At 39.8% G+C, this 14,815-nt stretch overlaps 1 protein-coding gene across 2 annotated transcripts; it reads left to right on the forward strand.

The window, feature by feature from the left end:
• Nucleotides 1-508: 508 nt before the first annotated feature.
• Nucleotides 509-14,725, forward strand: wdr19 (WD repeat domain 19). 2 transcript variants are annotated; one of them, XM_028017963.1, is made up of 36 exons: nt 509-646; nt 1,708-1,799; nt 1,876-1,941; nt 2,027-2,152; nt 2,239-2,357; nt 2,456-2,571; nt 2,732-2,812; nt 3,519-3,631; nt 3,710-3,883; nt 3,958-4,028; nt 4,114-4,286; nt 4,697-4,796; nt 4,880-4,986; nt 5,060-5,176; nt 5,294-5,449; nt 6,242-6,389; nt 6,469-6,682; nt 7,625-7,784; nt 7,864-7,974; nt 8,096-8,205; nt 8,296-8,353; nt 9,092-9,238; nt 10,155-10,237; nt 10,318-10,401; nt 10,489-10,635; nt 10,987-11,111; nt 11,246-11,355; nt 11,427-11,495; nt 11,593-11,670; nt 12,610-12,706; nt 12,796-12,920; nt 13,017-13,098; nt 13,523-13,673; nt 13,808-13,931; nt 14,014-14,090; nt 14,245-14,725. In XM_028017963.1, the coding sequence occupies exons 1-36, from the start codon at nt 641-643 to the stop codon at nt 14,357-14,359; spliced, it is 4,032 nt and encodes a 1,343-aa protein (XP_027873764.1). In that variant the 5' UTR covers nt 509-640; the 3' UTR covers nt 14,360-14,725. The 2 variants fall into 2 exon arrangements, with proteins under 2 accessions (XP_027873764.1, XP_027873765.1); XM_028017964.1 differs by lacking the exon at nt 509-646 and adding an exon at nt 754-773.
• Nucleotides 14,726-14,815: the final 90 nt, after the last annotated feature.

Genomic DNA, 14,815 nt, shown 5'->3' on the forward strand with positions numbered 1-14,815 from the left:
GTTGGGTACATGTTGATAACTGTGAGAAAGATGGATTTCATGTAGAGATCTGCACTGTAGATTGATGACAGTTGGAAAGTAGTTAACATGAAGACGAAGTGTAGTGCTGTCCATACTTTTCTTGATTTTCATGAGGAATACTTCGATGCACCATCGTCTCCAGCTGATCCACAGTTGACCCCAGAACGGTACCAGCATTCTTCAACATGTTGTTGAGCAATTTTAAGTTCTTGGCTCTAATGCTACCCCACCAGATGAACTATGAAGATCCCGCTGTATTTAACAAAACCTTCGATAAAAATATGTACTTATTGTCCCTTTTGTGGGATGTAAACGTTTTAACATTTGTGGATACCAATGACAAAAAACAATAGCCTTCAGGAAGACACATTATTATTATTATTATTATTATTATTATTGTTGTTGTTGTTGTTGTTGTTGTATTAAAGTAAAACGGTAAAACTCGTTCATTATTTTGAAGCTTAGCCTGTTTCTTTGTATGGCGGTACTTGATTGGCTACTCTCTGTTGCTATGACATCGCTGTGATAGACGCTTCGAAGCGAAGCATTATGGGAAACAGACGGCGCTTTTTCTGGGGATGATGTTTTAAGAAGATTCGTGTGAATATATCTCATCAATATGAAGGTTAGTGGTTACAAAAGAACAGCAACGGAAGCTGTTCTCGTGGTTTTAGGAGGAGTTTTTGTTTTCACTTAAACGGTCGCCAACGGGCTAGCTACTCATGTAGTTTCAAGCTATCGCGTTAGCTCAGGTAAATGTTGCCTTTCGCTTCTGTATTTTGTCGCACATTTCTATTTCTACTGTAATGTCAGAGGCAAACCATGCAGTGTTAAAGCACTTGCGTCCTGTCCTGGGACTGCTAATGTAATCTAACGTTAGCAGCTGCCTTACTCTGGTAGAAAATAAGGTTTTATACATGAAGAGATAACGATGTGTTAAGTCTTAAATATTGCTTATATAACCCTCAGTTAAAGAGAAGCAACACGAAATATTACATACTGTTGTTATTTGATTATATTTTTAATAATAGAGACAATAATAGAAAAAATTAAACACATCTCATCATTCTCCGCGTGGGCCCTCCTAATGCTTTACCTTCATTATCATATCTGAAATAAGGAACCGATTTGCAGTTTTCAATTCAGTAAAGGGCCACAGTACTTTAAACATGATTTCCCCCTTTCCCAGACTACACATTTGATCTGTTTTTTTCTTTTTTGGCCGCGTGTACGTATTTAAAATGTCACAATAATGCATATATATGATAAAAATAGCTTTAAAAACTACAGAAACAAAGTTTTAAAATGATTATCTCACTTATTAAAGGCCAAACTGACCTTGTGTTTGTGTAATTGCCCACTACACCAGCCACCAAGCATCTGCATTAACATACAATAAGTTGTTTATATTGCTGTAGAGCAATATTTCTACAGGCTTGTTGGAACTGTTCTAATTCACTCACATCTGGAGGTTTTAGAGCACGAATGGCCTATTTCATGTCTTGCTGTTGCATCTAAGTATGATTTACATTTAAACATAACAAATCACTTCAAAAAAGTAATTTGAAAAAAAGTTGGGTTTTTTTCCCCTTCCTGGATTTAAGATAATCGTAAATCTGAAGAAGATAGTTATTCAGAGGTATGAGAAATGATTTAAAAATTAAAAAGTCCTCTTTGTGTCCACAGAGTTTTTTCGTTCTTGCTGACAAAGCCTGGGCAGGTTCTTATGTTCTGTACAAGTGGCAGAAAAGTCTTGGAAATTACATTGCTGTTGCTGGGTGAGTAACGGTGTCTTTAAGAAAGCTTCTAACATCAGAACAGGTGAAAGTCTGACATTTTTCTCCCATCACACAGACAGGATAGCACAGTGAAAATATTTGATCGACATGGACAGAAGTGGACTGAACTCAACCTTCCGGGGTGAGTTAGAGAAAGTCTGTAGGATCCCAGTTTGATCTCCTAAAGCAGAATGTTAAAGTCCTCTGTTTCTGATGTGACCTGGTAGGCGTTGTGTCGGGATGGACTGGGACAAGGACGGAGACATTCTGGCAGTGATTTCTGCAAAGTCCAGCTCCATCTTCCTCTGGGATGCCAGTGTCAATAAAACATTTCATATAGACAGTGGCATGAGGTATATAGAGAGTTAACTCTGGGCATGTGACCATGATCTGTTACAAATAGTCTAATGCTCTGAGTTTGTTTTCTTGTTGGTTTCAGCAAAGATCAGATGAGTTTCCTCCTGTGGTCAAAAACTGCCCCCCTGCTGGCTGTAGGGACGGCAAAAGGAAACCTGCTCATCTATAATCAACAGACGTCACGCAAGATACCCATACTGGGTAACGGTCACACACCACAACCAAATTTTCAAGATTTTGTGCACCTTTTTGTCTGTTGTATTGATTGTGTCTCTTTTTTTTCCTGTTTGTTGCTGAAGGTAAACACACCAAGAAAATCACATGTGGCTGCTGGAGCTCCCAGAATCTCCTGGCTCTGGGAGGCGAAGACAACAATCTCACTATCAGCAATCATGAAGGAGACACAGTCAGACAGGTAGTCACGCTGACGACCTGTGTGTCTCAGTGTTGCTCCGTCCTGACAGCATGAGGATTTTATGATCACAGTTTGTCATTTTTAAAGATTATGGAAGCAATACAAAGGATTTGAAAGTTGGAATAAAAGCATCTTGCTGATTTTCCTGATCTTTTGTCAGATGCCGCTTCGAGGTGAGCCGGCTGAAATATTTTTCTCAGTGATGAAAACTGATGAAAGGTCCCCTCAGGGGGAAAATACTGTAAGTTATTTTATGCATCTTTGATATTTTTATACAGTAATTCACACTAATTGTCCTTAACTTTCATCAATTCCAGTATAAAGAACAAATTCATCACTTCTTTATCTTGTGGTGTATTGTCGTTTTCTGCAGCTGAACCTAGTTTGTGGCTGTTTCTTTTGTTCTCTAAGGAGAACTGACCTCAGTTGGGTTTTTCAGGATGTCGATTAGATTAATATGAAATTCATATACAAATCAGGTCAAAGAAAAACATGCAACATGAGAAAATAATACAAACTGCACTTTCTGAAACTTTATAATTTCATATTAATCATCTGACTGTATAATTACTGGTTCTCCTGCTGCCAATACTTTGTTGCTGAAAGACCTTCTGATGATCTTGCTTCAGTTTTCTGTCAAACATTTTGATCAAATGTCCCCTGATATGCCATGTACTCTCAGGAGAGTTTTCTTTAAAAAGCTCAAGTCTTCATCTTAACTCCTCAAAGGATACATTTCCAGTTAACACCTAGTAAGTTTAGCAAACTACACAGTTTTTGTTGGTAGCACAAAAAGGTGATTTTTCTCATTTGTTTAAGATGAGAGTCTGTGTTACACCATCATGCCACTCTGTAATGTTAATGTTATCCAGTAAGTCAGTGCTTGATTTTCTACGTCCACATGATGTCCTGAATGACGGTTAATCTTTCAAACGCTCTGCTCTCAGGTGAGTATGTGTGTGGACAAGAAGATACTGACGCTGTTCAACATAAATGACCCTAACAACCCAGTCGAGTTGGCCTTCGAGCGGCAGTATGGCAACCTGGTGTCCCATCGCTGGTACCGTTCACCATTCTCCTTAACATCGAGGTGAAGGTGTTTGTGCTAAAATTCACTGCTTGGTTTCCAATTGTGCAGGTTTGGTGATGGGTACATACTGATTGGCTTTTCCCATGGATACTTCCTGGTTATTTCCACCCACATCAGAGAGATAAAGTCTGAGCTCTACCAGGCTCGCAACCATAAGGATAGTCTATACAGCGTGGCCGTCTCAACTTCACTGAACAAAGCCGCTTCCTGTGGAGACAACTGGTATGCATTTATTGAATTGAAGTTTTCTTTACTTTGTTGAAGGAAAAACAGAACATTTTGTTCCTCTTTTGCAGCATAAAGATCCATGAGCTGTCTGATCTCAAAGACATCAGCAGTGTCATTCAGTTGGAAGATGAGACCAAAGGTTGCCCAGTCCTTCTGCTCATCCAGTGAGATTTTGTAGGATTGTGCTTAGCGTGTCACCCAATCCTCTGTCGGTCCTCCTGCAGGTCTGGATCAGCTGAACTGGACAGATGACGGCCAGTTGCTGGCCCTGTCCACTCAGAGAGGAACGATTCATGTCTTTTTGACCAAGCTACCGATGCTGGGAGACAGTTTTGGCACCCGGCTGGCCTTCCTAACCTCCCTGCTGGAGGTCACTGTCTCCAACCAGGTGGAGAGGGTGAGAACACATTCATACACATACAGTAATCACTGAAAAGACATCAGTCTAAAATAGGAATAATCGACCAACACTGATCTAAAACTGGGTTACAAGCAGAAGTGGGTAGAGTACCCAAAATTTTTACTCAAATAAGAGTAGCACTACAACATATTTTTACTCAAGTAACAGTAAAAAGTAGCCATCCAGGAAATTACTCTGTAAAATTATTTGGTAAAATGCCTGCTCAAGCAGAAGTGTTTTGAATAACTGATCAAAACATCAATTTTGTAAGATTTTGTAAGAGTAAAGTACGTCATAATAAAATTACTCAAACGTACAGTGTAATAAAAATACTCCAAAAGGTTTGGTTTTATACCAAAAAGTTGCTCAAGTAAATGTAACTAGTTACTACCCAACTCTGGTTGCAGGAGAGTCCTATGTCCATCCAGGTGGAGGTAGAGCCAACGTTTGTTGCCGTGGGACCGTACCATGTGGCTGTGGGGATGAACAACAAAGCCTGGTTCTACGGTAAAATCACATTATAAGAGTGGGTCTGTGCCAGCTTTCTTTCTTTTTTTAACTTCCCTTCAAATCTTTTGTGCATTACATAGGTTTGTCAAAGATAAAGGACGTTGAGTATTTGGGGACCATAGTCAGCATGTGCCTCAACGCTGACTACGCAGCAGCTCTGTTTGAAGGAAAAGTACAGCTGCACATGGTGAGACATCTGTTTGGGCTGAGCCTCTCCTATAAAACAAGCACCGACATAAACATTCACATGTCTGTTTCAGATCGAAGGCAGAGACGCAGAGGACAGGAAGCAGATGAAACTTTTCCCAGATGATGACAGTAAAGGCCGGATCCTTTGCCACGCTCTCACTGCCGAATTTCTTTATTATGGCACCGACGTAAGGATCACATGGTTCTTATCAACTAGGCTTTCTCAATGTGGTTTTCATTAAAGCTATAAAAGGAAAAGCATGAGCCTCTCCTCCAGTTAGTCACTCTGAGCTGTTTTCCCTCAGCTGGGTAATGTGGTGTGTGTGCTGTTGGAGGACTGGGAAACCGTGAACAACTTCAGCCATTCAGTCAGCGTGAGGAAGGTGTTCCCTGACCCAAACGGCACCTGGTTGGTGTTTATCGATGACAAGAATGGAGGCTTCTTGTTCTCTCCTGCAAACGTCAGTATATGTTCACGTCTTAAACTGAATGTACACATGCATAATTTTAACTATATGCCACTTGTTGAGTATTTATTTCCTTATTTTGAACATATAGACATCAAATGTTTGAACAATTGTTGGAACAATAAAGTTTTATTTTCTGCTCCTGTTTTAAAGGGCATTGTGTATAGTTTTGCATTATTTGACACACACAGAAAAAAACAATTGATCCAAAATTAGTTTAAATGACAAGGCCAGAAATTAACTTCAGGATTTATAGTTCTAGAGAAGTCTGAAAAATAAAAGTAAAGTGTAGAAAAATGTTTATTTTTCTTGAAGCTAGCTAGTGTTAGGAATAAATAATATTTTGTTTTTCTCTATTTCTTTTAGCTGCTTGCATGCTGGTGTATACACACACATACGTGCACACACATGCAGGTATAAATACGTATGGATAAATAAAATAACACATTAGGGAACGCCCTTTTTAGGGCGAAGCTGAGACAGAGTCCTAGAAAAGGAATCTGTTGTTATTTGCCATTTTGCTGTGTTTTCCCATAAGGAAACATGGCGATGGACCAACGCTGCAATTTGGCTTTAATAAAGGGGTTTGATGAATTCAACACGCTGACTCTTCTTGAACCAAGCTGAAGAAAGGATCATCTCCAACACTTGCTGGCTGATTTTCTGTCTGCCATATGTATTCATGTATGCAAATAAATGGAAGTCTAAAAAGTGTGACATTTTGAAAATGGAGATGATATCTGGAGGACTTTTAAAGACGGCTTTTGTGTGTTTATTGGTTTACAGGCAACATTGTCGTGTTTCGAGCTTCCCAACTTTTCTCCCACCATAACAGGAGTTCTGTGGGACAACTGGCACGCAGACAAAGGTGTATTTGTGGCTTTTGACGATGACAAGGCCTACACCTACGCTTTGCATAAAAGGACAATATATGGTAGGACGATGCCACGTCTTGTGATCAGACACACGGTCAGTTATGGCGAGACGCTCACCGTTGCTGTCGCCGTGTTCAGGTCCGCAGGTGGTACTGGTGGGGAGTACTGCTCTGCTCTACTCCCAGAGGCCTCTGCTCTTCTACAACGGTGAGCTGACCTGTCAGACGACCAGCGGGAAGACAAGTGAAGTAGTTCTGCACACACACTCGTTTCTCAAAACCTCGCCTGACAAACTGAAAGACTCCCCTTCAGAGCTCAGCAAGCAGATCAGTCAGGCGCTCCAGCTCAAAAGGTTAGTCAGTCAGTCGTCCCTGGAAACACTTTCCTGTTTCAAGTATGTTTAGATGTGAGAATGTTTCATTTGATTAAATGCTGCATGGATGGAAGAACTTCATTTATGAAAAGAGATCATCTAACAGCCATACGATTGGCAGGGTGAACTTGTCTATTGTTGCTTTTTAAGTAACGAATGTAAAACGGTTGTTTTTGAGTCATCAATCAAGCCCAATAGAGGTGAACTGACCGGTCCAGCAGAAAGTTAGAAGATGGAAGCAAAAACAGAATAAAAAATTACGAGGAAGCAAGTAATGTCAACACAGACACTTGCACATCCCGAGATCTTTTGAGGGGGTTTGATTCAGGAATTGATAGAAACCTGCAAATTCTGGTGAAGATGTTTCAAAGAAAACTAAAATGAATTCATCTTTTTAATTGTTGCTGTATAATATCACCCTGAAAAAAGCAGAAAATTCTTCACTTTTACTCGCTTTTAAGCTTAACTGTGGGAAAATTTCCATGTTAAATGATCTTGCTGTAACAATAACAGGTGGATGGACAGACAATTATTAAGCCCGGCTGATCTACAGATGAAAATCTGAAAAATAACATTTCCTAAAAGAGTTTTTAATTGTCTGACTTTTGGCTTCATTCAGGCCTGGAACACTGATGTCCTTGGTGAATGTGTTGTAATTTTCCTTTTGCTTTATGGCAGTTTTTTCTACTTATGTCCTGCTTTTCTGTTTTCTTGTCTGATTTTATGGCAGAATTTAAATAGAGTTGAATCATACTTTTATAATAAAAGGGACAGTTCATTTTACTGTGAGTGATGCATATAAGACCGATTTCCCAGAGTGCCTATCTCCCACCAGTGCATGTGTCTCTCACCTGTATACTTTAACCTTATGTGTCTTAAATTAATAAATGCCCAACAAAATGGCTTGATGTGTGTTTCCAGGTTCAAGGAGGCTTGGACTCTGTGCAAGTCTGGAGGCAGTGAAGCTGACTGGGCTGAAATAGGCAGAGCCTGTCTGATCCACATGGAGGTGGAGCTGGCCATCCAGATCTACCGGATGAGTGGCAACGTGGGCATGGTCCTGTCCTTACAGAGTATCAAGGTTTGACGCACTCCTCCTGTCAGATATCTCCGTCAGCAACGCAACACATCTCCCTCATTATGAATTGAAATCTTTTCAGGGTATTGAGGATAAAAACCTACTAGCAGGACATTTGGCCATGTTCTTGGATGAATACAACCTGGCCCAGGACCTTTATCTGTCCTCCAGCTGCCCAGCAGCTGCTCTGGAGGTTTGTTCACATTCAGTTTTATGATCAATAGGTTTTGGTTTTGGTATGTGGCGAAACCTCTGTGTAATAAATGTGTCATAAACAGTAAAGCTCACATGATGATGTGTTGTTTGTGTTTAAGATGAGAAGAGACCTGCTGCACTGGGACAGCGCTCTGATGTTGGCCAAGAGGCTCGCAGAAGAACAGATTCCCTTCATTTCCAAAGAGTACGCCGTCCACCTGGAGTTCATGTAGGTTCAGACACACACACATCTCACACACACTGCACGCACCATTTAAAAGACTGAATCCGAACTGATTTTAATTCCCTCTCTTTCCAGTGGTGATTATGTGAACGCTTTAGCACACTATGAGAAAGGTTTGACGCACCAGAATAAAGTAAGTTCAATCACAACCTCAACCTCAACGCTAAGATTTGAATAAAGGAAAGTTCACATTAATTAGTTTCTTTTTAACAATGTTTTGGTACATTGAAGCTAAAAGGAGCACAGAGAATTATGGAGTTACGCAACCGCTAGTTATCGTTTTCAGGAACTTTATATAAAACTTAATACCTACAGATGATGAAGTTTTTGAAAACGTACACTGCAAAAACACGCAATTTTACCAAGTACTTTTAGTCTAGTTTCTAGTGAAAATATCTAAAGCATAACTAACTTACAAGTAACTTTTCAGCGACATAAGAGCAAGTTTTAATTCTTGACAAAAAATGACTAGTTTCACTGGCAAATTGTTTCATTTACAAGTGGAAATTATCTTGTTATAAGAGAAATAATCTGCTTCGTTCCAATTCCAGTTCTCTTAGTTTTCAGAATTATTTTTTTATAGAAAGCCTTAAGCACAGCAGCAAATAAGTAAACAGTGGCACAGAAAATCACTGCATTAATTAATTATTAAAGTTCAGACACAGAATTTCACAGAAATTCAATGAATTTTATCTTTTTGAAGCAGAACGAATCATAAAGCAAATCTCCTTCCCTACATTTGATGTCAGGGTTCAAATCTACAAAGTGTGAGCCTTGCTGTTTGTAAATGATGAGGTCCAATTTATGGGTGCATAATAAAAACAAATGCTTTCTGCTCTGTCCACATTTTCCTCCTCCTCTTTCTGTGCAGTTCCAGGAGCATGACGAGGCGTGCCAGGCGGGAATCGCCAGGATGTCCATCAGAATGGGCGACATCCGGAGAGGAGCAGCTCAGGCCATTCAGCACCCAAGCAGAGTCCTCAAGAAGGAATGTGGAGCCATACTGGAGAGCATGAAGGTAGAAACAGAGATATTTATCTGAAACGCTAGAGGGAAGACTCCACTTGTTGCTAATTTCCTCTCTGGTGAGTTTCTGGAGTTAGCAGAAGCAGATCTGCTCCTATAATAGCTCTGCTGTAGAAACAGCAACTCCGTGAGCTCATGCAGTTTCCCTTCATTTAAATGAGATATTGTGAATACATTTAGGGAAGAAGGTCCTTCTTTTTGTTTTTGTAAAATACAACCAGAGCTAACAACTTAATTTTCTCTTAAGACTAGAGCTGTTTGTGTAAAAGATTGCGAGGAAAAATGACCGTTTACTGAAAGCAGACGGTCATTTTGTACAGCAGACGAAAACAAGGGAGGAAAGTAACCTGCTGCAGGGCTTTTACAATGAACAAGTTACAAAAAACTAATTCTCACCTGAAACTGAAACCTGAAACTAATATTTTTTGCAGATATTAGTCTAAAATAAGTTTTTTAACTTCTGGAATGATCAGGAGATTGTGTAATAAATGTGCATAGACAAACTATAATAATTTTAGAACCTGAAACATGCTTTATATCTCTGAACGAATCAGATATTGTGATTGATTTAGAAACTCTATTATGTGAGGCAGATTTTGATCCTCGTCAGAATAGAACTTGGAGTTATCTTTAATTAAGATAATAAAAATGTAAAAGTTTATTTCTTTTTATCAGTTCTCTTTATCTCATGTGTTTCTAAAAAAATGCAGCATTGATTTTGCTTAGAGGTCAGATTCACTAGTCCAGACTGTGTGAATCTGTTTCCTCTGATTATCATTTCAGCACCTTAGTCATTAAATGTCATTTGGAAATATCAGCAGAGATGTCTTTTTGTCTGAACTTAATTGAACTTTTAATGTTTTTGATGTGTTGATTTCTGTCATCTTTGCTTTTCTTTCTCATTACAGCAATTCTCTGAAGCTGCTCAGTTGTATGAAAAGGGGTTATATTACGATAAAGCTGCGTTGGTTTACATTCGCTGCAAGAACTGGTGAGTTACACCTTCAGCACTCAGTATTGATTTGTGTTTTCACTTCAGTGTCCTCCAACTCTTCCCTTCTGTTTCTTCAGGGCGAAGGTGGGAGAGCTGCTCCCAAATGTTTCCTCTCTAAAGATTCATCTCCAGTACGCAAAGGCCAAGGAGGCGGACGGCAAGTGGGTTCTCAGCTTCTCTATCTTATTCCTCTGATAAAGCTGTAAAGGTTCAAACAAGTCTGATGCAAAACATTTTGTGTACATCAGATATAAAGAGGCAGCTCAGGCCTATGAGAGCGCAAAAGACTGGGATAACATGATCCGTGTGCTGCTGGACCACCTGAACAATCCGGAGGCTGCAGTTCGGGTTGTCAGGGAGACTCAGAGCATCGATGGAGCAAAAATGGTTGCCAGGTGGGATAAACAAGCCTAAAGATGGACGCACAACCAAAAGCTGCTGCGTTTTTTTCATTGATTTAATGATTCTACACTTCATTTGCATCAACAAATTTATCCAGAGTTTCAACATCCGTCAGTTTAGTTCCTTAAGGCACAGTTCTTACAAACAACCGTTCATAATAGCAGCATTAACTCTCTCTGACAAACTACACTGGAACATTGATACCTTTGATATTAGCGGTTGTTTTTTTTATTTGGTGGACTCCAAAAGTAATTTGTGATATTCAAAATCACAATTGATCATTTCAGCTCACAGTCATTTTGTGTCCTTGTTGCCTGTGTTCCCGTCGTTTGTTTGTGCCCCAGGTTCTTCCTGCGGCTGAATGACTACGGCTCAGCCATCCACTTCCTGGTTCTGTCTCAGTGTAACGACGAAGCTTTCCAGCTGGCTCAGCAGCACGGACAGATGGAGGTCTACGCAGACATCATTGGTCAGTTACGCCGTAAACTTGTGTCCAGATCTCATAGCTTAACTGTTGAGGGGTTTTTAATGCTGTTTGCAGTCGTTCTTCTAACTTGGGCCTCTGTCGTTTTGGACTTGCTGAATTGTATTTGTGATGGGCAGGCGCTGCAGCGACGCAGGAGGACTATCAGAGCGTCGCTCTGTACTTTGAGGGAGAGAAGAAACACCTTCTGGCTGGCAAGTTTTTCCACAAGTGCGGGCAGTACAACAAAGTAAGAGGCCGTGACTTATTTGTTCACTCATTATTACTTTCATAAAGGTAATGTTTATGTTCTCATTTTAGGCTCTAAATCATTTCCTTAAGTGTCCAAAAACCGAAGACAACCAGGCGATTGAGCTGGCCATTGAGACGGTGAGAGCTGCTTGTCTTTAACTACGTTTTTAAGTTAAAAAAAAACAATTATCCGTTCAGCTAACTGGATGCTTCTGGGTGTTTGTTTCCAAATCAGGTGGGACAAGCCAAAGACAACTTTTTGACCAATCAGCTGATTGAATATCTACTGGGAGAAAGTGACGGGATGCCCATGGTAATAAAGCATTTGCATGTAAAAGATGCATTGTATAATGGTATGTCTTTTGTTCATGTATTGTCAATCTGCTGTATTGTACCACCTTGTTTTCATAAACTCTCAAGCGATCGTTCTTTCTCATATTTAGTTAAAAGCAATCTGTGTTTTCATTGTAGATGTCCCTGAATTAATCACACAGACGGCGTAGTTTTAGCGACTGCTTGTTTTCTGACCGTTTAGTGTCACCACTACCTCCTTCCTTTGAAGTGGAAAATCTTTCTTTAAAATCGCAAAGTGATATCGGCTCCAGTGTGTTTTGGTTCCGCAGAGAGATGTGCTTTTATCTTCCATATGCTGGAAAGGCTTGTGCTGTTTGGCAAATGACTACTTGTATTACAAAACTGGAGTTGAGATTCATTAAATGTGCTAAATGAAATGTTAAGTTTTTCTTCTTTTTTTAATAAAAGATTGTTCCAGGAGCAAATTTACAGTTGACACTTAATATTTACTTACTCTGTATAAAAAGAGGTATAGCAAGTTTCCTAACTTCCTGACTAAACGTTCCCTATTTTTGGTCAGATTTCCTTTCTGTTTCTCTTTGCTAAATCCCAGAATGATAGGAGAAACTAATTCTTGACTCATTACTAAAATTCAGAAATGTACATACATTTTCTTAGTATTTGGTAGAGTTGTTTGTTAAATGTCAAACATTCTTGGTTTTCAACAAGCTTGACTTGTTGTGGTCTATCATTATCTTTTGAATATTACACGGTTATGACATCATCAGTTGGTCTCTCCCCAAACTGTTTAAATGCGTAGGGATCTTGGTGTATGTAAACCGTTCTCCCTTTTGTTATTTTTGGCTTTTAGCAAATAATAATTTTGGTAATCCTACTTTAATGTCAAGACTATCATGTTGGGGGTTCGTCTGAAATGTCTTAGACGCCTCTTTCCCAGGAGGCAAAGTACCTGTTTCGTCTCTACATGGCCCTGCAGCGATACGGCGAGGCCGCTCATACCGCCACCATCATCGCCAGAGAGGAGCAGTCGGCGGGTACACGCCTCACTAATGCTGACCTTTCAGTAGCAGCAGAGCGTTGGTTTTTTGTGTGTGTGATTGCTTTTTGTGTGTTAAAACCACAGGCAACTACAGAAATGCCCATGATGTTCTGTTCAGCATGTACACAGAGCTGCAGGCTCAGAAGATCAAGATCCCGGCAGAGATGGCGACAAACCTGATGATCCTCCACTCGTATCTACTGGTCAAGGTGACGATCATCGTCCTCCAACTGCTGGTCGTAGAAGAGCAGCTCAAATACCTTTTTTGCTGTAGCGTTGTTCAGTCAGCATCTGTTTTTCTGCAGACCCACGTAAAGAAAGGAGATCATCTCAAAGGGGCGCGGATGCTCATTCGCGTCAGCAACAACATCAGCAAGTTTCCTGCTCGTGAGTTCATGTTCTCACCTGAACATCTTCATTAGTCCTACTTTAGCCAGGATATTTTGTTTTGAAGTCTTTCCATTTTCATATTCTGATTACAGGTTTAGCACTGATTATTTTTATTATGATGGCTTCATCTACTACATAAAATCCAGACAAATATTCCAAAAATGCAGTTTTAGATGAAATAATAAAAAGAGAAAGCTTAGTGTTTGTCATTATAATTAACATACAAGAATAATGATGCAGCTTTATACTTAATAATAATCAAACCTCTATCTTTGTCTTTGAAATTTGAAAAAGTGCCTTGAATTTTGTTTCTCCATCCATTGTTTTTTCACTCTGGATTTTAAAACATTGGTCTTTGTGTGTGTGTGTGTGTGTGTGTGTGTGTGTGTATGTGTGTGTGTGTGTGTGTGTGTGTGTGTAGACGTCGTCCCCATTCTGACGTCAGCAGTTATTGAATGCCAGCGTGCCGGACTGAAGAACTCGGCCTTCGGCTTCGCAGCCATGCTGATGAGACCGGAGTACCGAAACCAGATCGACCTCAAGTACAGGAAGAAGATTGAGGCTTTGGTTCGGTGAGTCATCATTTAATGTTAAAAATGTGTTTTCCTGTGATAGATTTTTTTTATCTTTTACTCGTGGTGTTTAACTTCTGCACTATTTGGCTCTAGTTTTTAAATGTTTTATCCTTGTTTTTTTATGCCGTCAGTCATCCTGACACTTCAGAGTTAGAGGAGGAAACGACTCCCTGTCCTTTCTGTGGCTTCCAGCTGCCGCAGAACGACCTGATGTGCATCTCCTGCAAGAACAACATCCCCTACTGCATCGCCACGGTAACGGAAACCTGACCGCTCATCTGCATTTCTTTAAAGTTAGACAAATCCATCTATTTACTCCAAATTATCTCTTCATCAGGGCCGTCACATGCTGAAAGAAGACTGGTCCATCTGTCCACAATGCGAGTTCCCTGCACTCTACTCTCAATTCATTCTGTAAGTAACAGATCCTTAACAGCACAAAGATAAATCTGAAATTTATATAAATTAAGTACATTTCTTACCCTCACTGTGGATCAGATAAAGTATTTTGTTCCACTTTTCTGTCTCTAAGGCAGCTCTGATCATAATGAATGTGCATCTATTACAGGCTGCTGGAGACAGAGTCTGTTTGTCCCATGTGCTCTGGGAATCTGAGCGCCAAACAGGTGAAGAAGATCTCAGATTGCTCCAAATATCTGCACGACGACGACCTGGACCAATGACCGCGCATGTAGCTGACCTCCAAACCAGAAAAGCAATTTAAATATATATATCTAGGTGTCTGTTTTAGCTGAAATGACATGAATTAATGTTACCTCCAAAGGGTCACGGTGAGAATTTATTTTAAAGAAATTTATCCTGTTGCTTTTTTGTTTTATTGTTTTCTTTTTGTAGTTTTGCAGCAGGTGTGTAAAACATGTTTCTGAGCAGAAATATGGATGTTACTGAAAAGACCGAAAGGTTAATCTAAAAAAAATAATAATAATAATAATAGTACCTCAGTGTGACCCAATGGTACATATTTGTAAAAAAAAAACAAACTATTTGCTTATAATTTAAATATGAATAAAGTTGTTTCTAATTATTGAGTAGTTGACTGTTAATGTTCGGATTTAAAGCGGTAAGGCTCATTTCCCTGTAAGCTGTAGATGTCAGTTTGAGTGTAAAAGTCTCATCTT

Source organism: Xiphophorus couchianus, chromosome 5 (genome assembly GCF_001444195.1).
Source record: "Xiphophorus couchianus chromosome 5, X_couchianus-1.0, whole genome shotgun sequence".
Classification (NCBI taxonomy): domain Eukaryota; kingdom Metazoa; phylum Chordata; class Actinopteri; order Cyprinodontiformes; family Poeciliidae; genus Xiphophorus; species Xiphophorus couchianus.